Source organism: Natator depressus, chromosome 4, assembly GCF_965152275.1.
Source record: "Natator depressus isolate rNatDep1 chromosome 4, rNatDep2.hap1, whole genome shotgun sequence".
NCBI lineage: Eukaryota > Metazoa > Chordata > Testudines > Cheloniidae > Natator > Natator depressus.
This window is the reverse complement of record NC_134237.1, coordinates 139,516,564-139,544,402: the sequence shown is the minus strand read 5'-3', so window position 1 is coordinate 139,544,402 and position 27,839 is coordinate 139,516,564. Positions and strand designations below refer to the sequence as shown.

Genomic DNA, 27,839 nt, shown 5'->3' with positions numbered 1-27,839 from the left:
GGCCCCTGTTTATGAGGGCAGGTGGCTGTTTAGCCTGCGGCCATTCCCTTCGGTTTAGGGTTACCCACACAGGGAGCGGGGCCCGCCCTGCCACCCCCACCCCCAGTTCACAGGTAAGTGATGATCCACGCAAACGTTCCGTGTTTTTAATTGCACTTTCGTAGCCACTCTGTGCTGTTTGCCGTGTCCACCTCGCGGGACGTCGCCGGTCCGAGTGCAAGCAGCCCACAGCGCGACAGCTTGAATGGGAATCTGCACATTCCAGGTGCTTTGATCACCCGAAGGTAACTCACATAAGGCTTCTTAGCCGGGCGGGGTCCCTTCCAAAGGGAAGAGAGCTGACAGTGATCAAACACCTCGCATCCACATGGATCCTACACGCTGCGCAGACATGCCCAGCCCAGCTGTACGAAGGCCTGTCCATCTCCGGTAGAAGTCACGGCTTCCTTGGAATTACTAATCCCTGAGGCTTTAAAAACGAAAGGGGTTTTCTATTCAAGTTTCATCACATTCCCTTGGGGCCTTGCATGGGAAAGGGACATCGACCTGTGGTAGATAAATACTTCACAGAGGGCAGAGTACAGAATGGGGGAGACTTCACGGCCTGTACTTGCTTTGCCTACCACTGGTATGCAGCCACCTCTGGGGTGAGACATGGCTGCTGTTAGTGCACAGCTATGCGCCCTTGTGTCACAGCAGCCTGGCCCCTCCCCTGCCAGGGCAAACTCCTCTGAGAGCAGAACTGGCCTGATACAGGGAGAGGCTCTGCGGGGCATGCTGCAGGCTGAACCAGCAGAGGGAAAGGGACACTGCCCTGTCCAGGGCCCAATCCTGGGAGGTGCCGAGGTCCCCCCAGGAGCCTTGTAATAGCAGTGGTGCAGCAGGCCACCTCCCACCGCAGACAGGCCCGGCCTGGAGAGCACAGGGCCCGCCCAGATAGGTTCCTTCCCCCTTCCCGCACATGGTCCCAAGCAGCTGCAGGACGCCCCAGTCATGCCAGAGCCACCAGGCCAGTGCTTCTCCGCCTCTCCCACTTCGGCAGGGGGAAGGGAAGGGCAGGTGCCACCGGCTGCCTTCTGGCTGAGAACCCCTGCGCTGGGGCAGAGCCCAGATAGATCTGGCACCCAGCTTAGCAGCAGCAGCCAAGTGACAGGGAGCCAGCAGTAACGCCTCATTCTGTAACCGTGGGGAGCCCAGCCCGGTGGTCCCCGTTCGTAATGGAGCACGAGCCATCCAAGTGCCTCCCGGTTGTTTCTGCGCAGCCGGAGCAGGGCTGGGCTGGGCCCTGCCGGCTTTCTAAAAGCCATGCTTGCTTCTTCCCAGCAGGGGGCGCTCCGGCATTGCGTACGGGGTGGGCACACTGCTCTGGGGGCTCCGGAGCTGCAGCAAGTCTGCAGACAGGTGCCAAAGGGCGACTCAGGCCCGTCCTCTGGGGGCTAAGTGGGCGTGTTCCAGGGCAGGACACGGGGCGTTACACTTCCCAGCCCGGCAGCGGCCGTCACGCCCCCTCTGCTGGCACCGGCCATGCCTGGCACTCGCTGTGCACTTGGATTGCAGGCAGGCGCCAGCCCAGGCTCCGGGGGTGGGGGGCCGGCGCCCCAGGCTGAACGCTAAGAGAGGCAGTGGCGGCCGTCGAAGCCCGTGCTGGCCCCGGCTCCTGCCCCCCCTCCACGTTCTCCGCCCCACTCCGGAGGGGGCGGGGTTCCCAGCAGGGCCGTGCGCCCCGGATTGGCACGTGGCTGTGGAGCGCAGCCCCCTCGAGACACTGGCTGGGGAGTCCTGCTCTGAGCGGGGTCCATGGGCTCGCCCTTCCCATGGGGCACAGCTTCTGGGAGCAGTCCGGCCCTGCTGGGCTCTGCCAGTGCTGGGTTCTCCTGCTCCTGCCAGCTGGACTCCCCGCCCTCAGGGGTCCTGCTGGGGTCTGGGGTCCTTGCCCTTCCCGCAGCCCCGGCATCTGCATTCTCAGGCGCCCGCTCCTCTGGGATGGGCTCCGGCTCCGCCCGCTCTCCCCCGGCTGGCTGCAGTCCCTCGGTGGCCGAGGGCTTCACCGGCTGGTGGCACATGGGGCAGGCGTCCTGCACGTACAGCCACTTGCGGAGGCAGCCCGTGTGGAAGAAGTGGCCGCAGTTGGTGATCACGGCCATATCCATCTCCTGCCCGGCAGAGGAAGGAGGGGTTAGTGGGGAGCCGGCCAGCACAGCCAGGGCCGGGACAGACACCGCTGTCCCGCTGGAACGGGATGGGGTACGAAGATCCGGTCTCCAGTCACCCAGGACAGAGCCTGGTTCAAGAGGCCGTCCCAGGCTCCCTCGTGCCATCAAGGGCAAGGGGGTGTTATGGGGTGCTGCCAACCCTTACACCAGCCTCTCCAGCATGGCTGGCACCCCAAGACGAGGAGCCAGGAAATGCCCCATTACCCAGCACCCCTATGCCTGCCCATTGGCCCTCGCCTTCAGGGCCCCTAGGAAGTCACCAGGAGACGTGAGCCACCCATCCTGCTGGCCAGCTGCACCGTGAAGCACCTGCCAGCTTGGTTATACGCAGTGCACTCAAGGGGAGAGGGGTTTCTGATCTGCACAAGAGAACTCGCCCCGTCCCCCACACAGGCTCATCGAAGAGCAGGGGCAGGTTCCCGAGCAGTGACCTACGCCGCGTGGCAGTGGAGTCGGTGCAGGAGGAGGGCGCTGGAGACCCCCTCTGCATCGGAGTGGGAGTCACCCTCCCTGCTGGTGAGCGCTGGCACCACACTGCCATCCCGGGGGGAGGAGGGCGCGGCTGGCTCACCTGGAAGCAGATGGCACACACGTCGTTGTGGTCCCGCAGCTGTCCCCTGGTGGCCCTGAGCAGCGAGTTGATCTTCTTGGCGGCCTCCCTGCGGAGCAGGAAGCTCTTCCAGCCCGACTGGGCCCGCAGCCACACGTTGAAGTAGGAGTGGATGATGATGACAGAGGCGCCCATCCAGCTCCATTCGCCAAAGATGGACTCCCAGGTGCCATAGGCCACCACGCAGACGGCCACCAGGAACTCCAGCACCCGGCTCACCGCATTGACGTAGTAGATGATCTCGTCCGTCTTCTCCAGGGGCGCATCCTGGAACAGCTCAATCATGAAGAGCGCGTAGACGAAGAGGGTGCCCATCACCTGGTGCAAAGGGTCAGAGAGTGGGGATGATGCTCTGCTGCCAACAGCCACCGGGCCAATTAGCCCCATGCCCCTCGCAGGGGGCAGATGCTGGAAAGTCAGGTGACTGGTTACCACGACTGTCACGTGTCCCTTGGCAAGGTCCCCCCCCCAGGGTGGGAGGTAAGGAAACGAAGGGGTTGCGGGCGAGGTGTCACTGCAGGTCGGGACTGGCCCAAGGACAGGGGATGCTGAGTGGCCAGGTTTCGGGGACGAAGGGTTCCCAGCGAGGGCACAGGGCTCCGTGCTGTGGCCACTCTTTACCAGTCAGTAACGCTCTGCAAAGAGGCCAGCAGGGAAGTCACAGCGTTTGCAGAGGGCACAAAATGTAGGTTGGCCAGGAGTGGAGGCGGCTGGAGGAAGTTCAGAGGGACCCAAGCCAGCCAGGGCAGCACCACGGCAGCTGGGATTTGAGGGGGGCAGGTGCTCGTTAGCAGGAGGGACAGATGCTGGAGGGAACAGACTCCAGCTGTACCCGCAAGGAGGGGAGCCCGCAGCTGGGGACCTGGATCGGTAGAAGAGGGATCCGGCTGTACCTGCAGGGAGGGGCACATGCAGCTAGGGACCTGGATCAGGGGGAAGAGGGACCCGGCTGTACCAGTAGGGAGGGCAGCACACAGCTGGGGACCCAGACTGGGGGAAAGGGGACCCAGACATACCCACAGGGCAGGAAGCACGTGGCTGGGGACCTGAATTGGGGGGAGAGGGTCCTGGCCATAGCCCCAGGGAGAGAGGCACGTGGCAGAGGACTTGGACTGAGGAAAGGGGGACCCGGCCGTCCTGGCAGGGAGGGGAGCACATAGCTAGGGACCCGGACTCGGGGGAGAGGGTGTGACGAAGCAGGGTGTGTTCAGAGAAGGGTAACAAGAAGAATTTCTGCTCCAAGCTGGGGGACTGCAAATGGGGAGGTGAGCATGTACCTGGAGACCCTGATCGGGGGAAGGGGACCCGGCCGTACCTGCAGGGAGGTGAGCTTGTACCTGGAGACCCTGATGGGAGGAAGGGGACCCAGCCGTACCTGCAGGGAGGTGAGCATGTACCTGGAGACCCTGATCGGGGGCAGAGGGGCCCAGCCGTACCCGCAGGGAGGTGAGCATGCAGCTGGAGACCCTGATGTGGGGAAGGGGATCCGGCCGTACCTGCAGGGAGGTGAGCATGCAGCTGGAGACCAGGATCAGCAGCCAGAAGTCCATGTGGAAGAAGCGAGCGATCTTGTACGCCATGAAGCAGGGGAAAACCAGCAGGAAGAGGCACAAGCTGAGGCTGCGGAAGTGCTTCCAAGGGCTCCTGGGAAGAGGAACAAGTCAGAGGCCTGGCCAGTCCACAGCTCAGCCTGCAGGGCTCCGGCGCTTCCCCAGAGCCCCCCGCGGCGCCCCAAGAATCCCTCCCACCACGGAGGAGAGGGCTGTGGAGCCTGCCGGACCGGCTGGGAGTGAGGGAGACGCACAACACTCTGCCCGTCCCCGCTTGGGCAGGTGGAGCTAAGGGAGGCCTGTGGGCCCAGCCAGTTCTGCCCGCACTGCTCTGCATCCCATACAGCTCCTCGTGGCCGCTGGGGACTCTCCCTTGAGCCGTGGCACCGTCTCCCAGCCCGGGGTCTCAGCAGCTCCGCGAGGGCCGAAGGGGAAGGCAGCGGCATCACTGCGCTCAGCAGTAGCCTGTCCGAGGGCCTGATCCAGAACCCAGTGACATCAACGGGACCCTTTCTGGAGTTGGCCTTGAGAGAAGAGGGTGCTGCATCAAGCCCCAGGCAGTCCAGAGGGGTGGCCAGGATTGTGCCTGGTCTGGGGAGATCCCCGTGCAATGAGCCCCAGCCATGGGGAGGGCTGGGACTCTGGCTAGGTGGAAGCTGTGCCACACCACCAGGGCAGGCTGCAGGGCACCAGGCGGGGCCGGGTCCTGCTGCCCCCGATGGGAGGCTGGGGGATCGGGTGCTACCTGTTCTGCGAAGCCCCCAGCGCCAGCACGATGGGGTCGGCTATCTCGATCATGGACTGCAGGGTCGACGTCACCACGATGAAGAGGATGATGCTGAGGAGGAAGGTTCTCTGCAGGATCTGCAGGTCCAGCAGCCCCGTCTGGAGAGCCAGCAGCAGCAGGGTCACGCCCTCCGTCACACCTCTGCCAGGCGAGCAGGAGAAGAGGGCATGGGGCTTCAACCAACAACCGCGCGCCCGCCGGAGGCATGCGATCACCACCGCTGCGTGTGCAAAGCCAGGACCTGCTAGTGCAGACGGCCAGGAGCATCACCGGCTATTTGAGCAGGCGGCCATGGTGACCACGCGTGCAGTGACCAGCGCATGAAGGCACAGGCAGTGCTGCATGCCGGGACTCAGACCCTGCCCAAATCAGTTACAGCCAAGCTGCCGTTCGCACAGTGCTGTCACCAGGCAATGCCCTCGACTCGGGGGAGCGGTGCTCACAGCCCAGATCGCCAGGGAAGGCAGCCCAAACTCCCAGCACCCAGCCAGTCACCTGGGGCAGGGCAATCTGCAATCTGCCTAAAACAACATTTAGGGTGAGAAACTCCTACTTGTAACCCGTGTCTGTAGTATTTTAAACTTATATTTCATCTTTGTTTTATTTGCTGGGTAATCTGCTTTGATCTGTTTGCTAGCCCTTATAATCACTTAAAATCTATCCTTTGTAGTTAATAAACTTGCTCTTGTTTTCTCTAAAACCAGTTTGTGAAATCCATAACGGGGTGGGAGGGGCAAAAAGCTGTGCATAACTTCCTCCACACTGTGGGAGGGAGAGAATTTCCTGAGCTTACGCTGTACAGTTTTCTGCGCAATGCAAGACAATACAATTTTGGGTTTGCACCCCAGAGGGAGTGTGCACTTGAGTGCTGGGCGATCCCCTAGCTGATTCTTCCCGTGCAGAGCTGATTTCAGTGTCTGTGTCTTTCTGCAGCTGGGCGTGTCCCTACCTGCGTGTGTGCTGGAGGAGGCTTGAGGGCCTGGCACAGCAGGACAGGGTAAGGAAGCCCAGGCTGGTGGAACTGGTGGGCTCAGTGCGACCCCAGTACATCAGGTGGCACCCCGGAGTGGGGGTTACCCATCACACACAGATCCTGTGCATCAGTTACACCCCCCTCTCCGTACAGCTGCCCAGCACTTTGCCTCAGGCCGATAATAAGCTGCCCAGGCTGTGGGACGTGTTTTCTCTCTGCCATGCAGCACTATGGGGGTCACAATTAACCACGCAGGTGCCCAGCACCAGGGGAGTGTGACTGTGGGCAGGAGAGAGTCAGATCCAGCTCATGGATCACAGAGACAAGAAGGGAGAGCGGAGAGAGTGCCCCCACCGCACCCCTGAGGAAGACAACATCCTGCCGCCCAAGGCAGTGCGGGAAGCCCTGCCCCTGGAGCCCGCCGGCAGCTGCCAGGGGCATGTGTGTCCTGCGATCAGAGCAGTGATGCAGCATGCGTAGGCAGACCTGAGCTAGCCTGCATCTTGCGCTCTCCAGTACCAGTATCCGGGAAGCCACGACAGCATGGGCTGGAGAAGCCCGCCTGGGGTACGTGTTTGAGCAGCTTGCCCATGCTGCCGCCGCTCGTTACTGGAGCGAGCTCGATCCAAGCCAGCTGGGGTACGTCTAGCCGTGGTGCCATCGCACCTCCGGCTGCAGTGCAGACATGCCCAGCGCAGTCACTCGCAGAGCCGCCAGACCAGAAGCCAAGCCTGCGGCTTCCTCAGCCCCAGCACGGCAGCGACGCCCGTGCCCCGGGGGCCCCTCACCTGTGCATGACGTTGCCATTCTGGAAGGCGTCGTAGCCCAGCAGGTAGAACTTGCAAAGGTTGAGCACGGCCAGGGCGAGGTAGGAGACAGTGAAGGTCAGGCCGAGGAGGGAGTAGGGCGTGCCGCAGCACTCCGCCACGCTGCCAACAGACCACACGGCAGGGTGAGACGCTCCTTTGGGAGGCCCCGGGTCCATCCCCCTAACCCATGTGGACAGATCCCCGGGAATGGGCTAGGAGAGCAGGTAGGTATGGCACCGCAGCAGTAACACCAGGGGGCAGTAAGGAGCCGGACCTGAATTGCTGAGGTCCAAGCAGGCCCTGTATGCCACGTCCCTTATCTCAAACCCTGGCAACAGATGAGTTGCAGCCCAGAATGGCCTAGATCCCCCCCACCCCACCCGCACAGGCAGCCTGAGCCCACTGCTCCCTGGATCAGCCCCGGCGGCCCTCCAGGTCATTCCACCCCCTGCCCCAGCGCGGGTCGCCCCCTCCTACCTGCTGAGGAAGATGAAGAGCAGCCCCTGCTGGGCGAGGAGGCTGTTGGAAGAGGCCAGGAAAGAGTAGATCTGGAGGGTGAAGAGCACCAGCCAGAAGACAAGGAAGAGCACCGGGATGGCCCGCTGGCTCCAGAGGGACATGGCCAGCGCCACCAGCCTGTACATCTCCAGTCCCTGGGGAGGAGGCGCCAGTTAGCCAGTGCTGTCACACAGCCTGGGCCGGGGGGCTGCGGTGGGGATCTACTCTGGAGGAGTGTCTGTGGGGGATGAACGTTTCCCAGCTCTGTGTGCTGGACAGAGAGCCCCAGTCTAGCTGAGGGACGGGTGTGTCTGATCACGCACATCGCCAGCCGGGCCTCCATCCCCCCTCTGGTAAGAGTGATGGAGTCAGAGTGTCCAGACACGGGACTGCAGGGACCGCCGGGCTGGGGAGTCAGACTCCTGTACCAGCTCAGCGGGCAGGTTTACAGGGCACCTGGGGGCAGTGTTTGAAGTGTCCCTAGCTCTGGGCTCACAGCCCTGGAGACAGAACCCCGGCTGCTCCCGGAGAGTGCCCTGCCCTCACATCAGCGAGCCACATCCCTGCTCCCCAGCGGTCAGAGGGGAGTCCAGAGCTCCTGACCCCGCCCTGGGGACTGTCCCTAAGGAGGTCGAAGGGGCCCAGTTCCGATGGTGGTTTGCATGAAGGGTCTCAGACTACAATGGACTCAGATTCATCAGCCTGTCTCACACACAGCACCTGACAGCCACCCTGGGCTCGACAGGAACTAGGCCTCTGAGCTGAAAGGTCCCATTGCCCAGCCCCCTGAACTAGCCAGCTGCCCTGCCCTGGGGCCAGATGGGACCCAGCGCCCCCTAGAGGGGAAAAGGCCCTGTATCTCCTCCCCAGCCTGGACACTCCCTCAAGTGGCAAGGCCCCATGTCTCATCCCTACGGCTACGATTTTGTCACGGACATTTTTAGTAAAAGTCAGGGACAGGTCACGGCTTCCGTGTTTTTTTCTTTATTGCCCATGACCCGTCCCTGAGTTTTACTAAAACATCCCTGGCAGAATGTCTAGGGAGGAGGGTCCAGCTGGAAGCTGCAGGGACCCCGTTGCCCAGTGGCTGGAAGGGGTCCCCCTGCGAGGTTGGGAGCTGCAGGGGACCCCCTGCAAGCACTGAGCAGGTCCAGGGATCCTCTGCCACAGCAGGCTGGGAGCTGCAGCGGCAGGAGGGGGCTGCTCCTGGCGGCTGAACGGCTGCGGGGGGCCCCTGAGCAGCTCTGGGGCCCGTCTGCTGCTGCCAGCGGCTGGGAGCTGCGTGGCGGGAGGGGGTTGTGGGTGGGCCACTGCAAAGGGGACCCCTGCCAGCAGCGGTGGCTGGGCAGCTCAGGGATCACCGCCGATGGCAGCAGCCAGTCAGTTGCGGGGGGTCCCGCCACCCACAGCGGTGGGAGGTCCCCTGCCGCCCGCAGAGGCTGGGCTGCTGCAGGGTCCCCCGCTGCTGGCAGAGGCTGGTCAGCTGCGGGGCCCCCAGTGTCACGGAGGTCGCTGGAAGTCACGGGTTCCATGACTTCATAGAATCATAGAATATCAGGGTTGGAAGGGACCCCAGAAGGTCATCTAGTCCAACCCCCTGCTCGAAGCAGGACCAATTCCCAGTTAAATCATCCCAGCCAGGGCTTTGTCAAGCCTGACCTTAAAAACCTCTAAGGAAGGAGATTCTACCACCTCCCTAGGTAACGCATTCCAGTGTTTCACCACCCTCTTAGTGAAAAAGTTTTTCCTAATATCCAATCTAAACCTCCCCCATTGCAACTTGAGACCATTACTCCTCGTTCTGTCATCTGCTACCATTGAGAACAGTCTAGAGCCATCCTCTTTGGAACCCCCTTTCAGGTAGTTGAAAGTAGCTATCAAATCCCCCCTCATTCTTCTCTTCTGCAGACTAAACAATCCCAGCTCCCTCAGCCTCTCCTCATAAGTCATGTGCTCTAGACCCCTAATCATTTTTGTTGCCCTTCGCTGGACTCTCTCCAATTTATCCACATCCTTCTTGTAGTGTGGGGCCCAAAACTGGACACAGTACTCCAGATGAGGCCTCACCAGTGTCGAATAGAGGGGAACAATCACGTCCCTCGATCTGCTCGCTATGCCCCTACTTATACATCCCAAAATGCCATTGGCCTTCTTGGCAACAAGGGCACACTGTTGACTCATATCCAGCTTCTCGTCCACTGTCACCCCTAGGTCCTTTTCCGCAGAACTGCTGCCTAGCCATTCGGTCCCTAGTCTGTAGCGGTGCATTGGATTCTTCCATCCTAAGTGCAGGACCCTGCACTTATCCTTATTGAACCTCATCAGATTTCTTTTGGCCCAATCCTCCAATTTGTCTAGGTCCTTCTGTATCCTATCCCTCCCCTCCAGCGTATCTACCACTCCTCCCAGTTTAGTATCATCTGCAAATTTGCTGAGAGTGCAATCCACACCATCCTCCAGATCATTTATGAAGATATTGAACAAAACCGGCCCCAGGACCGACCCCTGGGGCACTCCACTTGACACCGGCTGCCTTAGCCTTACCATCTTAGCCTTACTCATTCCCCCACCCTCCCCAAGTCAGCTAGTCTCCCACCCTAGAGGGGCAAGGCCCCATGTCTCATTCCCTGCCCCGCTGAGCCAGCCAGTCCCCTGCCCTGCAGTTGGATTGGAACCAGTGCCCCCTACGGGGCAAGGCCCCATGTCCCATTCCCACCCCCCTGACCTGGCCAGACCCCTGGACCAGTCTGGTTTCACTGTGAAGTGCCCCAAGCTACCTGCCTGAGGGCACTGCTGGACCCATTCATCTCCCCCCACCCGCCCTCTCCCTGCATGCCAGCCGCTCACCTGAGCCATCTCCCTGCACACCGCAGCAGCCAGATGGAAGGGAGCCAGCAGGTGGGAGGCGGCCACGTACAGCACCTCCACCACAGTGACGGAGGTGGCAAAGGCGTTGACCACGGGAAGCGCCTGGAGGGGGAGGCCGCAGAGCCGGGCCAGCAGCGGGAGCAGCGGGGCACAGAACAGCCACACCTGCTTGGTCTTCATGAGGAGGGCACAGAGCGTGCTCACAAAGATCTGGCCTGGCGGGAAGGCGAGAGCAGGCCCGTTAGTGCAGCTGGAGCGCGCCGGTGGCTCACAGCCGGCCCCTGCCCACATCCCCCGTCGCTTCCCTGCACAACCAGCGTTCCCAGCTAGCACGATGGCTGCAGCCCACAGCCTAGGCAGCATGGCCTAGTGCTTAGAACGCAGGGCTGGGAGTCACAACTCCTGGGTGCTGTTCCCAGACCTGCCACGGTCTCCTTGTTGGGCGTGGGTGAGACACTGCCCCACCTGGAACAGGCCGTTAATGCTGCCCGCGCCACCAGGGGCCAGTGGGAAGTTTGCTATTCAGTGATCGTGGATGGTGCTTTGAGATCCTCAGATGAGAGGTGCTGGGTGAAGGGAGACACATCACCAGCTCTCCCAGACACTGCTGCAAGCAGGCCTGGGCTCACCCTCCTCCCCAAGGCCCCCAGACAGCTGCGCAGAGGCTGTATGGGAGGGGCTCGACCTGCACCCTGCCTGCAGGGAAGAGTTCCCCACCCAGGTTACAAATGGCCACCGGAGGGCGCTGTCCCCCTGGGTAGCCCTAAGCTGTGTCGTTCGAGGTCAGTTGGGTAGTTGTCGGTCTGCCCTACACATCGCCTCGCCCCGGTTTACTGACACCAGCACAAACCCCTGTGCAGAGACGTCCCTTTTGGGGGAGCTTCCACCTGCCACTCACTGACACACTCCGCTGGGAGAAGCCGGATTGAAAGCAGAGCCAGGGCTGCAGCGTGTAACTGAGGGTGTAACGCCCAAATGGCCAGCTAACCCATCCGGCCTTTACGTCCAAACCCAGGCCCCGTTTGAAGCCCAAAGCAGGGGTGTGAATTCACACGCCCCAGGGCAAGCAGAGATGCGGTCAGGATTCGGATTCAAACTCACTCGAGGTGTTTCTAACGCCCCCTCAGCATGGTGCCAGTCGCTCAGAGATGCTGCTCAGCCAGCAGTCAGGCTGGACTCCCCCCCGCGCTCCCCACTATGCTGCGTGAGCGGGTGTGCCGTGGTCACACTGAGAGGCCATTAAAGGGCCACCCCGACCCTTACCAGGTGCCAGCCGCTGGCTAGAGAGTCTGTGGATCTCTCGGCTCCGCTCCTTGGGAAGTGCTCCCTGAACAGGCGCTGCGGGCCCCCTGCGTGCTCTGCGGCCGTTCCAGTTTTTGGTGGGAGGGATCCCATGGGAAAACCTTGACCCTGGGACACACCCCTCCCTCGGGCTGCAGGGCTTCCATCTGATCCCCATGCCAAAGGGGAAAATGCGGTGGCCCCACAGAGAAAGGCGCCTCAGGAAAGGGCGGCCACAGGGGCTTGCAGCCTCACCTGTCAGGGCGGTCATGAAGCGGCTGAGCACCACAGGGTCCTGGTACACAGCCCCCTGGAACTCATACTCCATCTCATGGCGCATGTAGTCCCTGGAAGGAGAGGGGTGGGGTCTTAGCAGCAGGTGCCTGTTCCTCCCCTGCCCGGCCCTCCTGTCAGCCCCACAGTGCCCCAGACTCACTCTAGTTAGCCAGAGCCCCAGGTATGCACCTGCGATCTTCTACCGAGTCCCCACGCCAGCGAAAACCAACCCACCTTCCTCTCCTGGCTCCTGACCACACCGCAGGGGCAAGCACTACCCCAGGGCCAGGAGTCGGAGCCGCCCCTGCAGCCAGGAGCCGTGAAGTCACGGCCCGAGAGCACGTGTCTCCAGTCCCAGCTTCCCCCGGATCCAGCTCTCCCTCGGGGCTCTCCTCCCAGGGTACCAAGCACTGCTGCGGGGTGCACCGCTAGCTCCCCCACCCTGCAAGAGCCATGTACGCCGCGTGCCCCTGCCAGGGCCGTGGTGAGTGCACAGAGCCCCCAGGGAAAGGCAGGTGGCTTGCAGCCAGGTCGCCGGGCTCACCTGGCTGTCTGGTGCCCCACGAACAGCAGCAGCAGTGTCAGGCCATAGAGGTAAAGTCTCACCAGGGATCTGACTGGGAGCAGCAGCACCCCCACACACAGCACGTGGCCTGGGAAAGGGAGAGAACAGGTCAGCCAGCCATGCCTGCGGTCTCCCATCACTGCGCTGCCCACCCACTCCCGAGGGCACAGCCAGAAACAGCACCCAGCACTCAGAGCTAGCCCCGCAGGAGCGCCGGTCTCCCCTCTTCAAGCCTTTTCTTGGGGTCTCTCTGCCCCATCCCCCATCCTCTTACCTGAGCCAGGAAAGCAGAAACCAGTTCAAACTCAGCCACGTGTGTTACGATGCTGCACTTTCCCAAACAACTCCATCTACAAGCTACACACAGGGGGGGCTTCGCCCACCACTGAAATGCAGCCACCTCTGGAGCAGGGCGCGGCAGTTGTTGAACAGCGACACTGAACAATGGGAAGTGGCTATCACATGTTGCAGGGGCTGCATGAGGGCAGAACAAGCTACTGACTCCAAGGAGAGGGACCCACCCACTGAATCCCTAATGCCAGCCGGGGTTTGCTTGCAATTGTCCCACCCAAGACCTAACCAGCTGTTAGAATATAGATATTCAGGCCGGCCTGTAAAGGCCTACACATTAAGAACTTAGGTGTATTTTTATCACTTAGCTAGTTATAGAGGTATAAAACAAAGCCCTGGCTGGGATGATTTAGTTGGGGATTGGTCTTGCTTTGAGCAGGGGGTTGGACTAGATGACCTCCTGAGGTCCCTTCCAACCCTGATCTTCTATGATTCTATGAAAATCACAGTCTGCCTGTGTATGGGTCTTCTTTCCCTCGGATAGTCTGAGGCCTTGTTCTTAGGCTAAGGCCTCTGGCTAACCAGCAGGGGCAGCCATAAGCTGGGAAGGGAACGGTCACATCCTCACATCACAAGCCAGTCACATTGAAATAAGGTGGTACTGGGCTCTTAGGAATACAATCCTGTCCTGATAATGCCCATCACCACCAGATAAAGATGGTTAAAGAAAACTTAGTTTGATAGCACCCTGTCTGGTGAGAAATCCCTTCTCAATGACTGTGGTTGTGAAACCCTCATTTCTGTATATTTTACCTTTATGGCCCCCACTTTTCTATTGTTAATCTGTCTGGTTCTCTGTTTCTTTTGTCTGCTGTATAATTAATTTTGCTAGGTGCAAGTTAATTAGGGTAGTGGGATATAATTGGTTAGAGAATTACGTTACAATATGTTAGGATTGGTTAGATAGATTTCAGTAAAATGACCGGTTAAGGTATAGCTGGGAATATTACTCTATAAACTGGGGTCAAACAGGAAGTGGAAAGGAAATTGGAATCATGTTTGCTAAGGGGGCGGGAAACGGGACAGGGACACAGGCAGACTCTGTGGCGTCAGAGCTGGGAAAGGGGTGCGACGTTATTAGTATGATCTGGGACCGCATAGATCGGGGTGGCCAACCTGAGCCTGAGAAGGAGCCAGAATTTACCAATGTACATTGCCAAAGAGCCACAGTAATACACCAGCAGCCCCCGGTCAGCTCCCCCACGCCGCTCCCAGCACCTCCCACCCACCGACAGCCCTGCCAATCAGTGCCTCCCCCTCCCTACCCACACTTCCCAATCAGCTGTTTCCTGGCGAGCAGGAGGCTGGGGGGGGGAGGGAGGAGCAAGGGCAAGGCAGGCCCAGGGGTGGGGGGGGGTAAGGGGTGGCGTGGGGGCAGGGCGTGGGGCAGGGCCAGGGGTTGAGCAGTGAGCACCCCCCCCCCCGCACATTGGAAAGTCGGTGCCTGTACAAGGAGCCGCATATTAACTTCTGAAGAGCCGCATGTGGCTCTGGAGCGACAGGTTGGCCACCCCGTCATAGGTCATTGTTGCCAGCCCGGTTATGTATTTGCAGCAAGGCTTGTACAAAGGCTGTCATGGGAAGAGGTTATGATTTGCTGGTTATAATTATGCTAGCTGTATGTGTATCATTTGTGTATTTGAAGTTATGAATGTGGGCTCTGTACTTGTATCTCAAATGTATTTGATGCCACATAGCCTCAGAGAAGTATTTGGTCAGCTTCTTGAGAAAGGATTATTCTCAGTAAGTGCCCAATAAAGAAACACTTAACTGACAATGAACTTTGGGAGACGCCAATCCACATCTGAGCTTTCCTGGGAACCTTCAAACTAACATGTAAACAATGGTGTTGGCGTGTAAAGAACTGAGTCACACGTGGACATGTGACTTGCCCATGTGACTCCAAACTCCATCTTGCTGCTGAGATCTTCCACAGGGCAGAGAATATAAAAGGCCCTGAAAACCCTTCAGCGTGGTAGGTGATCTGCAGCCAACCAACAGCTCGGGGCTATTTTTTCCAGAGCGTCACAAGTTGCCTGGAGCTTTACAGACAATTCTAGCCTGGTCGATAGTTTTAAACTATTTCGGATACAAAAATCACACACACCCCCCCCCCCACTCCCAATGAAACAGTAATACTAGGATAACGGTGCCTTTGACTGGCACAGCTTATACCCCGCCTACGTGGACCAAGTCACACGGGTATCTGCATTTTTATACTGGTACTGCTGAGACCACGTATTTTGGGGGGAACCCTGGGGACACTGGCACAGTTTAAGCAGCACCTGCATTTAGACAAGCCCCTCACAAGACACTGTCTCTGCCCAAGGAGCTGGCAATCTAACAGACAGGCAGAAAAGAGCAAGATGAAGATGCAAGAGGGAAAGCGAAGAGCTGGACGATTTCACATAAGCACTCCCCACTGGGACAGGGCAGCAGCACGGACCCAGCATGGTTCAGAGGTGTCGGACTTTGAGGGCTGTGTGCCTACAAAGGAAGCACTTTTAGGATTTCCAATCTATTCCCTACAATTCTAGCATCCTCCATGACTTGTAGAGTCATTTATGCTACTAACGTTGTACTTTACAGGCAGGGCCGGATCAAGTCTCCTGTGGGCCTGGGGCTATTAGATTTTGTGGGGCCCCTGTATACAAGTCTTTTTCCTGGGAGGGAGTTTGGTGCAGGAGGGGGATGGGGTGGGGGATTGGGGTGCAGGAGAGGGTGTGGAGTCTGGGAGGCAGTTTGGGTGCAGGAGGGGATTCTGACCTGGGGCAGGGGGTTGGGGTGCAGGAGGGGGTACGGGGTCTGGGAGGGAGTTTGGGTACAGGAGGGGAAACTGGCCAATGGGAGGTATGGGGGCAGCATGCAAAGACTCCTTCCCTGACCCCATGAGGGGCCGCAGAGATGTGCTAGCAGCCAGCTGCTTCCAGGAGCGGCGTGGGGCCACGGCATGCAGGCAGAACTGCCTGAGTGCCTCTTTTAGTGGCCTGAAGATCACTGCCTGTGATTTATTTTTGCGGGGCCCTCTTGAGCTGGGGCCCTGGGCTGCAGCCCCTAAAGCCCCTGTCTTAATCCAGCCCTGTTTACAGGTGGAGAGATTAAAAAAATAGTCCCAAATAATTTTGCATTTTCAACTCGTTAAAACATTTCTAACAAGTTTTTCTATAGGCCATGTAGCACCAGAGTCTGGGATGCCACGGGGTGGATTAGAGATTTTTCTGTATGGAATGTGGCAGGCACCATGTCTGGACGGCACTGGGTTGCATAAAGATTTATTTGCACTTGTTCAAATCATGTCATTCTGCCACCCATGAGCACGCCCATTGCAAACTGTCCCACGCCGCTGGGTGGCTTACACACATGGGCCATCTGAGTCTGGCACAGCCAGACAGTGCAGCCCACTGCAAACATGCATATATACCCGCTGCAGCAGCCTGCACCCTCCACCCCGCTTCCCGGATACATCCTCCCCTGGGAGGAAGCAAAATCCACAGTCCCTCCATGCCAGCAGGTGAGGGCAGGTGCAGACGTTGGGAGTCAGACAGGGGCCCGTAGGTCCACGCCACAAAGCTCCGCTCCCTGTCTACGTGGGTGCTGGTTCCCTCAGGTGCAGCAGATGAATCCGCCACTGCGTGGAATCATAGGCCATTCCCCGTCTCCAACAGAGCATGGGGCATGACAGCCGGGGATACCAAGGCTGGCACAGCTGCTATGAAGCAGATCCACTGCTACACTGCAACTGAGGCAGGGGGTGGGGGTCCCCCGCCTGGAGAGTCTTAAGGCCAGTTCAGCTTCTGCGGTTGGGTGCTGGGAACGGAACCGGCATGGACAATGAAGGAAAAACCTTTGGTACTGGATCCATCTAGACTCTCTGTACCCCACCCATCCCCACGGAGCCTGGGTGCCCAGTTCCAGGCCCCAGCGAACCCTGCGGCTGACTCATGTTACTCAGGAGAGCTCCCTCCTCTACAACGGGCGCCTCCTCCCCTGCGGGCTGCATCAGAGGCAAGAACGAATCTCGTGATGCAACAGGGTACGGGGCGCAGCCACGCAGCAAACGAGCTGCCTGGAGAGAGAGATGCCACGGGACCAAGAGGCAGGGCAGACTAGCTGCTGAATCTCCTCCACCAAGAAGAGTTTGAGCTACCCCCTTCCTCGCCTCCGCATGGACATCATGACGCTGCCCCAAGACCTTCTCTCCTGGCCTCCCACTGAACGTGCCCTGCCAGAGCCACTAGCAGACGAGCACAGCAGGGCTAAGGCAGAAGGACCACAGCCAGTCTCTAGCCCTCTCTCTCCTCAGCCCAGCAGATCTCGGTGGTAATGGAGAAACTGGCCCCGCTTGCCCTAACAGATGTGCTGGCGTTGGGCGGGGGTCAGCTGGGGCCTCTCTCCAAGCAGCTGCACCAGTGTGGGTCATCCGGCAGGCCAGGAGGGAGCAGCTGCCTCTTCCCTGTAGGCCCTCGGCGCTCTGGCCAGCCTGGGCCCCAGGTCTCGCACCCGACAGAGTCCCCGCCCTGCAACCGTAACTCACAGAGCAAGGCCCAAAGACATTGGAGGGCTGGATCAGTTTCCTAACACTGTGCCTTGGCAACCGGCCTGTCTGCAGCAGGGTGAGTTGTTCTGTACCTGGCCTTTCAAAGCCAGGCCTGGAATAGCGCATTCAGGTGCGGGGAACCTCAGCGTGTGATTCGCTTACCCGCTCTGGGCCTCACTTCCTCTCTCCGGCAGCCTTGGACTCAAATCCTTTCTCTACGCAGGAGCCACCACTGCACTAGAACGGGAAACCCTCCATGTTCTAGTAAAAATGGCACCACGGGACTCTGTGTTCATTGCCTCTCAGGGACGCCCGAGCCAACAGGCTTGGATTGCAAGTGAACGGGTTTTAATGAAACCTGCCAGCCCTGCAAACTGCCCTGGGACCCGACCATCAAGCCAGGTCCTCCCTCCTCACACAGCAACGAGAAAGCGTCTGCATTTAGAACGTGGGTAATGATTCTCTGGATGATGCATGAATCAAACCCATAAGAATGGCCAGACTAGGTCAGACCAATGGTCCAGCTAGCCCAGTGTCCTGGCTTCCCACAGTGGCCAATGCCAGGGAATTGCCTTCAGAGGGAATGATTAGAACAGAGCAATTATCGAGTGATCCATCCGTCATTCTCTCCCAGCTTCTGGCAGTCAGAGGCTAGGGACACCCAGAGCATGGGGTTGCAGCCCCGGCTAATAGCCATTGATGGACCTATTCTCCAGGAACTTACCTAGTTCTTTTCTGAACCCAAACCCAGCTCCCTCACCCAAGGCAGCATCCACCCTCCAGAGCTCACGAGCCAACAGAACAGCTCCCGCTGGCCCGGGAAGGAGCCAAATGGAGCTAGTTACACGCTGGGCGCAGACCTGAGGAGGAAAGGGCTATTCTGCCTATTCTGTTTGCAGTGGAACCGTGCTCCCAGCTAACTCTCCTGGGAAAACCTGCAAACCAAAGAACTTTATCGTGCTGTCAAACTGCCAGAGACTGGAGCATCGAGGACATGGAGGCCCCCAGGCTTGCCAGTCACATCAAAGCTTGTGAGAGGTGTTGCCTAGACAGGTACCTGGGGGCAGGAGAAGCCGGGCTGACCCCTTGGGTGCCTTTCTGTCCGGGCCTATAGTTAGCTACTGTCATTGGGCAGCGAACGAAGCAGGGTCCCGCTGCGCTAGGATCGATCCACCACTCCTGCAGCCGATCCCCCGGCAATGTGATAGGCAAGAGCTCCGCCCAAAATACGACCCATTCAGAGCGCTCTCACAAGCTGGCCTGCCATGCACATAGCTTAGTCTGACTTCTGTATTTGGGGGATAGGGGACACCACGGGGTGGCTAATGCGTAGGAGCCCCCGGCTGAGGAGTGGGGGGGGGTGCCTTGGAAGCCACAGCTGGAAACCACGCAGCCTCCAGCGCTTGGGGTGGGGGATCCCCACTCCCGCACATGGGTTTCCTGCTGACTCAGAGCCAACCCCACTCAGTCACATGGTGCCGCTGGGCCCCCTACATGAGTGGCAGCTCGCGGAGCCCTGACCTCGGGGGCCAGGCAATCTGCGCCCCACGGGGAGAGGCAGGAACAATGGCTGGGGCTGCAGGCAGGGGGTGTTGCTTTCTGGGGGAGCACACTGAGGGCAAGGGAGAGCTGTGCCCGGGGATGGGGGGGGGGTCTGACTGACTTGAGCTGTTGGGGGGGGGCGGCTGAACCTTTAAATTGTGCCCCCCACTATCCACACCCACAGCTCGGGGGGGGGGGCAGCACCCACCATGGTCACCCAGGACCTTGCGCCCCCATCCAGACAGCGCCCCGCTCCTCCAGCGCCTTCCCGGCTCCCACACCTACACCGTGGGGAGCGGCCGCGCATGCAGACCGCCGGCCCAAGCACGCAGCGCACCCTCAGGATTGGCGCAAAGGAGCAGTGCATGCTGGGACTCGGTCTGCACCTCCCACGCGTCCAGAGGGAACACGAGGGTGGGCGGCCCCGACCCCTCCAGGGGCCTCGCCGTCCCCGCCCGGGCGCTCCCTGGGAGGGCGCAGAACTCGCTGCCCGGAGCAGGGCCGCTCCCCCCTCGCCCCCCAGCCTCACCCAGGTAGTAGGCGTGCCAGAGGGCGCGGCGGCGCCAGGGGGCCTCCTCCTGCTGGGGCCGGAGCAGCTCAGCAAAGGCCTGGACGTCCCAGCGGTAGAGCAGGTCCAGCAGGACGACGCTGGGCACCCGCAGCGCCACGTTGGCCACCTCCTCCAGCCGAGGCATGGCCGGCCCGGGGGGGCCGAGGGGGACCGCCTCTCCCTAGGGTGCAGGCAGGTGTCCCGGGGTCTCCCTCCCCTGGGGGTGCGGGGCTCAACCGGGGGGTCTCCCTCCCCTAGGTGTGGTCCCAAGGATGGGGGGGTCTCGCTCTCTGGGGGGCAGAGCTCAAGGGGGGGGGCTGTCCCGTGGGAGGGGCCCTGTCCCGCGGGGGAGGGGGGGCGCTCAGCGAGGGGGGCGGGCCCTGTCCCGCGGGGGAGGGGGGGCGCTCAGCGGGAGGGGGGGGAGGGCCCTGTCCCGCGGGGGAGGGGGGCGCTCAGCGGGAGGGGGGGGGAGGGCCCTGTCCCGCGGGGGAGGGGGGCGCTCAGCGGGAGGGGGGGCGGGCCCTGTCCCGCGGGGGAGGGGGGGCGCTCAGCGGGAGGGGGGGGAGGGCCCTGTCCCTCGGGGGAGGGGGGCGCTCAGCGGGAGGGGGGAGGGGCCCTGTCCCGCGGGGGAGGGGGGGCGCTCAGCGAGGGGGGAGGGTCCTGTCCCGCGGGGGAGGGGGGGCGCTCAGCGGGAGGGGGGGGGGAGGGTCCTGTCCCGTGGGGGAGGGGGGGGCGCTCATCGAGGGGGGAAGGGCCCTGTCCCGCGGGGGAGGGGGGGCGCTCAGCGGGGGGGGGCCGTGTCCCGCGGGGGAGGGGCTCAGCGAGGGGGGAGGGCCCTGTCCCAGGGGGGAGGGCCCTGTCCCGCGGGGGAGGGGGGGCGCTCAGCGGGGGGTCTCCCCGTGTCCCCCCGCGGGATCTCACCTGACGGGTCACTCCGGGGGGGGGTCTCTCCCTAAGGGAGGGGGGCGGGGGTGTCACTGCCTGCGGCGCGGCGGCTTCTCTGTCACTTTCACTTTCTCCCGTTCCCGTCCCCGCCGCCGCCCGCACCATAGAGAGGCCGCGCCGGAAAGCCTGGCGCAGGCTCCCAGTGACGCCTCGTCGGCCATCTCAGGTAAGGGCAGCCGCCTGCGGCTAGGGAGGCCAAGCTGGAAGCCGCCATCTTCGATAAGAGCACGGTGGGGCGGCCATCTTGGATAAGGGCAAGGAGGGGGCAGCCATGTTGAAGTTGCTGGTGATGGGTTGAGGAAGGCGCCATGTTGGATAAGGGCCAGGCAGGGGCAGCCATGTTGAATAAGGGCCAGGCAGGGGCAGCCATGTTGAAGCTGCTGGTGATGCTTGAGGAAGCCGCCATGTTGGATAAGGGCAAGGCAGGGGGCAGCCATGTTGAAGCTGCAGGCGATGCTTGTATGCAGCAAGGGCCTTGTGTAAGAGCAACCACAGCGTGTGAGCGCCATTCCCTCCGACAGCGCCTTGTAACAACAGCCTGGCTGCTGGCGGGTAGAGGCCCCATCAGTGCAGGCGGGACGTTGCCCCCGCCACCCTCTGGCATCGCTTGGTGTTGGGCGAACCCAGACAAAATGCCAAGGAGTCTCTCGCTGAAGGAGAAAGCGCAGATCGTCCGCGAGTGCCAGAGGCCGGGGGCCACTCAGAGCCAAGTGGCCGCCAAGTGGGAGTTGCACCGGTCGGTCGTGTGCCAGATCTGGCAGCAGAAGGAAAAGCTGTTGGCTGACTACGAAGCTGGCCAGTCGAACGGCTGCCGTAAGCGCGGGCGGGAAGGAAAAGCCCCTGCGGTCGATCGGGCTCTCTTTACCTGGCTCAAGGAGAAGAGGGCGCACGGGGCACGGCTGGCTGGACCCGCAGTCAAGGAAAAAGCCCGTCAGCTCGCTGCTTCCCTAGGGCTGAACGATTTTAAGGCAAGCGACGGTTGGTTTACCAGATGGAAGAAACGCTTCAATGTCGCCTGCAAAAAAGAGCAGGGTGGAAACCAGTCAGCGGGCAAACCCGCATCTGAGCAATGGCAGTGCGAAAACCTTCCTCATATCCTTGAAAAGTTTTCTCCGGCTGACGTCTACAGTGCTGATGAAACAGGGCTTTATCTGAAAGGGTTCTGTGACAGAGAACATGGAGAAAATAATGAAAAGCTAGAAGGAGGGAAAGCGGCAAAGGACAGGGTAACTGTGCTCGTCTGTGCCAACATGGATGGGAGTGACAAACGCCCACTGTTCATGATCGGGAAGTTAAAACGACCCCGATGCTTTCCAGAGGATTTCAGGAAACTTCCCCTCAATTATGTCAGTTCAGCGAATGCCTGGATGACAGGTGAGATTTTCATCAATTGGCTGAAAAAGTGGGATCGCCAGTTTTGCTGGCAGAGCCGTAAAATATGCCTCTTCCTGGCTAACTGCTCCATACATCCTCAAGGAGTGGTTCTCACTAACATTCAGCTCGAATTTTTACCCCCTAACGCTACATCTTCGCTGCAACCTATGGCTCAAGGTGTCATTGAGAACATGAAGGGACATTGCCGATCAAAAATCGCCAACCGGATTAATGTTGCTCTTGATGTGGACCCCAACGCAGATGTTCAGACAGTCCTGAAAACTGTAAACTTGCTAGATTGCGTTCATCTTGTTGCTGAGGCCTGGCGAGATGTAAAGCCGACAACAATTTCCAACTGTTTCTGGAAAGGCAAATTTGTTGTGCCAGAGGAAGGTGGGTGAGATGCGGATATTGCAGAGTCTGACGACCCCCTGAACGATGTTCCACTTCCAGTCAACATGGAAAAAGAGGACTTAGTAGCTGCTGTGGCCGTGGATGAGGATCTGCTCACGTTCAGAGAGCTAAGCGATGAGGAATTACTGCGCGCTGCAGCAAGGCCAGAGAAACGAGCTTGTGTTGATGAAACGTACCATAATCCAGAGGATAATCAAGAGAGTGAGGATGATTTTGATGAAGCTCCACCCCCGACAAACTCTGAGCTGTTGAAGGCTTTGAACACACTTCGGCACTTTTCGCAGCTAGAGGGACTTGGGGACAGGGTCTACCGGGCTCTTTGGTACCTTGAATCCCACCTTCAAAACAAAATTGTGGCAGAGAAGAAGTAGAGCAAATTAAGAGAGTTCTTGCACCCCAAAGGAGTGAGTTCCTCCAGGCTTCGTTTACCGGTTGATACACTGATGTGGAATAGTACTTTAATTTAGGCTATTACAGTATGATTAGCTTAGCAGATGCCCGTATCCAGGGTGACTTACACAACATTACAGTACATGCCAGTAGAAAAAGTGTCTGTGAGGGGTGTTGTTTGTTGTCATGGTTGATGTTTGATCTTAAAACATAAACAGAAAAGTTGATACTTTTATAACTGTTAATTAAGGCTGCTTTCTTGCTACAATGTGGGCGTAGGCGACAAATGCAGACTGGAGCAGCTGTTCAACATGTACAGTACGTACACTGATGCAGTACTGTAGCCACAGCAGGAAACATAGGCTGCATTGTGTCAGTTCTAGGCTGTTTGACACATCAGAAAAAGCGGCTGCCTTTGGTCAGATGACACTCCCCATAACAGCAACAGCCTCTTAGGAGCAACGTAGCAAAAGGGCACCGATATGTTGCTACTAGTGAGCATGTACTGTCAGTCTCGCTCTACTACTCAGAAGGCAGCCATCTTGGATGAGAGGGGTTCGTAGTGGCCATCTTGGATGAGAGCAGCCTGAGTAAGACAGATCTTGGATGAGGGCAGACCAGCTAGGGCTTCAAGGGGCATCCATCTTAGATGAAGGCAGATTCCCTGAGGTCTGAAGGAGTGGCCATCTTGGATGAGGGCAGACCACCTAAGGCTTAGGGGACAGCCATCTTGGATAAGGGCATCCAGCCATCTTGGATGAGGGCAGCCTGACTAAGGCCTCAAGAGGCTGCCACATTAGATGAGGGCCTCCATGTCCCCATCTCCCAGCTGTGACTGTGCCCCAGCTTTGTCCGGCTCAGACTGCCCAGGTGCCTGCAGGCTGTCAGGGAGGCTGGGCAGGCAGCCTGAGGCTTGTGCCCAGGTGTCAGGGAACCGAGTTGGAGCCTAAGCCACAAGTGGAGGATGATCCTGGTGGGGGGCGGCCCAACAGAGCACATGCAGCTGCAGGGCTGAGCCCGCAGGCCAGACTGTGGGACCGGAGCATGGCCCAGCAGTGTTGCCTGATTTTAGGAGATTAATAATATTGTTTAGATAACATGGGTTATAGGCTCGCCAATTAATCTGATCAGAAGATAATAAGATTCTTGTCCCAGAATCAGGCTACACAGCATTTGCAAGGACCCTCAGGATGTATGGCAAGGACACTCACACTGAGACCAAATGTAGCCTTAAAGACTTCTGTTGAGACACAGGGAATAGTAATCAAATAATCAATCAATTACGAAACCATAATATTGTTCTAGCAGTCCATGTGGTATTATATACAATAAAGGTTTCTCAGTTAACACACTCGCACCCTTCCCTGATAACCTGGTGATAAGAGACAAAGGACCAGCCTCGTCTCTGGCATGCCAAGAGAGTCTGATGGTTCAGGTTTCTCAAATTTTGAGTGGGAGGTGAAGAACCTAGTTGAAGCTAGAGCTAAAGCTAAAGACTGTAGAAGCTAACTTAGAGTTACTTAAGAACTAACAAGGACAAACCGAACAATGAATGAACTGAACTGCACTGACACGGTGGACTGTCCTTCTGACAGCGCCTGAGCACTGTGTGCCCAGTTTCCATGTCCAAACTTAATTTCCTCACCGAAATATCAGGTGCACTTACTCTACGGGCTGGAATGTCCTTGCATATTGATGACCATTTAGCTCATTCTCACCTCTGTTTTTTCCGGCCGCACCAGTTATTTCCATGTTTTTTGTGGTGTACCTGTTAAGTCTGAAAAAGGCCATGAACGTAGGTGGTCATATCTACACCAACTTGCTTTAACTTGCTCACTTCTCTATGTTAAAGGCCACACACATACATATACTTTATGCTTTAGCTCAGCACCACCTATCTCGGCTGACGGTCTCCAACATGTGTCTGCTAACTTGCTTTAGCTCAACATACAGGATGTGGCCTGTAGGTTCCTTGCATTACAGCCAATAATACACCAATACAAATGGATAAACCCATTCTAATAAAACAAATGATCAAACCCATAAGAAAAGATATATAGGCAAGCAAGCAGGCTAGCCCTATAGGCTACAGCAGGGCCGCACCGCTCCCTCCCGCTCCTCCGTTGGCCTAGCTGCAGCCACCTGACACCCCTTGTCTCACAGCCCCGTTGTCAGCTCCTCAGGGCCGAGGCCATCCCTGTGCTGTGGCTGTGCAGCGCCTAGCGCAGCCGGGCCCTGGTGTGCGACTGGGGCGCGAGGCTCTGCTGCGGCACCGATAATACATAACGCTGGTGATAGGGCGGGGCAGGGGAGGGTGACGGGTGGACCCTTTTATTCTATTTAATGTTAATTATATTACTGTGGGTTCAGCTCTGGTGACTACAGTCTCAGTTTCAACAGAGTTATCTCTGTTTGTTCTGGATCTAGAGACCTTAGGAACACATGAAATCATAGGCAAATAACACAGACAATTACAAGAGTATCTATCTTGTAGTAGTTTTATTAAAGTTATCAAGTTATAAGTGTCACAGCATATACAGTTCCTAAAGATAAGAACCGTGTACCACTTATACCTACAGACATACTCACATCCTCCCAGATGGTGTTAGAGAGTCTGTTGGCCCTCTCATGGATTGACCATCAATACTGGAGTGGTTCCTGCTGGAGTTTCCTGTAGGAAGCTAAATTTTCCTGCTCTGGGCACCCCTTCTTATTCTGTTAGTCTGTCTATACCTACATTCTGTACATGTACATGAAAGTGTCAACCCTCTCTTCCTTATTGGTCTGTGTCCTTTAGAAACACAAGGGACCCCGAATTCTAGAGGCTGGGGAGGTTCTCATTAACATCAATGTACCACTTTATCTTGTGATTAAGGCACGTGTTGGAGACAATATTTGTTGTTACAAGATTTTATCGTTTAAATTTAATCTTCCCGGCTACACTTTCACATTATTACCAGTTGGTACCTCTTTCCCCATAATCTTTTCGGTTAGTTCTCGGTCGTTGACTTACACCATCATTTCTTGTCAATCAGGGCAAAAAGAGAGGCAGCCAATCAGGGCCGGGCTGGGCCCTATATAAAGGCTGCCTAGCAAAGGAGAGGGCAGTCTCTCCCTGACTAGCAAGGGAGGAGGACTGGCTCCTGGGGTAAGGCGGTAGCACCTTGGACAGAGCAGCGCTGGGTAGGCTCGGAGGAGCAGAGAAGAGCTTCGGCCCAGTTACTTGCCAGGCTGTGGCTCCTGATAAAAAGGGGTCAAGAAGGTGCATGGGGCCAAAGGGGAAGTGGCCCAGGGAAGATAGGTGGACAGGAGGGAAGTGAAGGAGGGCAGAGAGAGAGGCTGCTGCTAGAGGGTCCCTGGGTCAGGACCCAGAGTAGCGGGTGGGCCTGGGTTTCCCCCTTCCCCCGCCTTACACTGCACCTGGCCACAGAGGAGTGGGGCCAAGACAGACTGCGACTTGCGCTGAGGTGAGGGGCTAGACTTTGGGGTTGTGGTTGGCCACTGAAACAGGTGCAAGCCAAAGGACTGTTGTTACTTCCCCCCCAACCTCCCGGAAGGGGGTGAGAAGGGAGTAGTGGGTGCTGCCGGAGGGTAGTGTCCTGAAGCAGACCCCACCGAGCAGGGAGCAAGGCAATTCCCAAATCAGCAGAGCAGACAACAGGTGAGACACCACGTGCAGAGGGCACTCCACAGCTGACAAGAGCTAATTTCTGGAGCAACCAGCCGGAGGCGCCAGCGATGGTGAGTCCTGACCCTGTCACAACCCCATAATGCTTTATAGAATTATGCTTATGAGTGTAAATATGACATAACTGGAATGTTTTAGGCTAAATATGCCATGTAACATATCTTTGCAAAGGTTATGTTCTACTGAATGCATTGCCCCTATTTGTATGTATGGATCATTTTTATATCTGGAGTTAGGAGTGTTGGCTCTATGATAGTATTTAAAGTATTTGCTGTAGGAAGCAACTAAGGCAGATTTGGTCAACATAGTGTGAAGGGGTTATTCAAGTAATTGGGAGCACTTAGCTACAATGGACCTTGAGAGACGCCAATCCACATCTGAGCTTTCCTGGGAACGTTCCGGCTAACATGTGGGCAATGGCGTCGGCCTGTAGAGAACTGGGTCATGCATGGACATCTGATTTGCCCATGTGACTCCAAAACTCCATCTCGTAGCTGTGATTCTACACAGGGAGAGAGAGGGGTTTCCGCCCACAAGAGAGAGACTATATAAGCCCTGGAAACCCCTCCATTTTTGTCTTCAGATGGCTCAAGAGATGCCTGAAAGAAACTGGAACAAAGGACGGTAACTACAGGGGTGTGAGTGATTGCTGGACCTAGACTAGGAATCATAGAATCTCAGGGTTGGAAGGGACCTCAGGAGGTCATCTAGTCCAACCCCCTGCTCAAAGCAGGACCAATCCCCAACTAAATCATCCTAGCCAGGGCTTTGTCAAGCCTGACCTTAAAAACCTCTAAGGAAGGAGATTCCACCACCTCCCTAGGTAACACATTGCAGTGCTTCACCACCCTCCTGGTGGAAAAAGTTTTTCCTAATATCCAACCTAAACCTCCCCCACTGCAACTTGAGACCATTACTCCTCATTCTGTCATCTGCTACCACTGAGAACAGTCTAGATCCACCCTCTTTGGAACCCCCTTTCAGGTAGACGAAAGCAGCTATCAAATCCCCCCTCATTCTTCTCTTCCATAGACTAAACAATCCCAGTTCCCTTAAACTCTCCTCATAAGTCGTGTGTTCCAGTCCCCTAATCACTTTTGTTGCCCTCCCCTGGACGCTTTCCAATTTTTCCACATCCTTCTTGTAGTGTGGGGCCCAAAACTGGACACAGTACTCCAGGTGAGGCCTCACCAATGTCGAATAGAGGAGAACGATCACATCCCTCGATCTGCTGGCAATGCCCCTACTTATACATCCCAAAATGCCATTGGCCTTCTTGGCAACAAGAGCACACTGCTGACTCATGTCCAGCTTCTCGTCCACTGTAACCCCTAGGTCCTTTTCTGCAGAACTGCTGCCGAGCCATTCGGTCCCTAGTCTGTAGCGGTGCATTGGGTTCTTCCGTCCTAAGTGCAGGACCCTGCACTTATCCTTGTTGAACCTCATCAGATTTCTTTTGGCCCAATCCTCTCATTTGTCTAGGTCCCTCTGTATCCTATCCCTACTCTCGACTGTATCTACCACTCCTCCCAGTCTAGTGTCATCTGCAAATTTGCTGAGAGTGCAATCCACACCATCCTCAACATCATTAATGAAGATATTGAACAAAACCGGCCCG

General features: G+C 58.0%; 2 protein-coding genes across 3 annotated transcripts; one reads left to right on the top strand and one right to left on the bottom strand.

Moving 5' to 3' along the window:
- Window positions 1-141: 141 nt before the first annotated feature.
- On the bottom strand, window positions 142-19,647 carry LOC141986919 (RING finger protein 145-like). 2 transcript variants are annotated; one of them, XM_074951983.1, is made up of 10 exons: window positions 19,390-19,647; window positions 12,410-12,518; window positions 11,845-11,936; window positions 10,288-10,523; window positions 7,420-7,595; window positions 6,922-7,062; window positions 5,119-5,301; window positions 4,320-4,467; window positions 2,785-3,141; window positions 142-2,153 (listed from the first exon to the last, which is right to left on the bottom strand). In XM_074951983.1, the coding sequence occupies exons 1-10, from the start codon at window positions 19,553-19,555 to the stop codon at window positions 1,611-1,613; spliced, it is 2,151 nt and encodes a 716-aa protein (XP_074808084.1). In that variant the 5' UTR covers window positions 19,556-19,647; the 3' UTR covers window positions 142-1,610. The 2 variants fall into 2 exon arrangements, with proteins under 2 accessions (XP_074808084.1, XP_074808085.1); XM_074951984.1 differs by lacking the exon at window positions 19,390-19,647 and having other exon boundaries at window positions 10,288-10,518; window positions 12,410-12,429.
- Window positions 19,648-20,663: 1,016 nt separating this feature from the next.
- Window positions 20,664-22,678, top strand: CENPB (centromere protein B). Its single transcript, XM_074952084.1, has one exon. The coding sequence runs from the start codon at window positions 20,664-20,666 to the stop codon at window positions 22,128-22,130; it is 1,467 nt and encodes a 488-aa protein (XP_074808185.1). The 3' UTR covers window positions 22,131-22,678.
- Window positions 22,679-27,839: the final 5,161 nt, after the last annotated feature.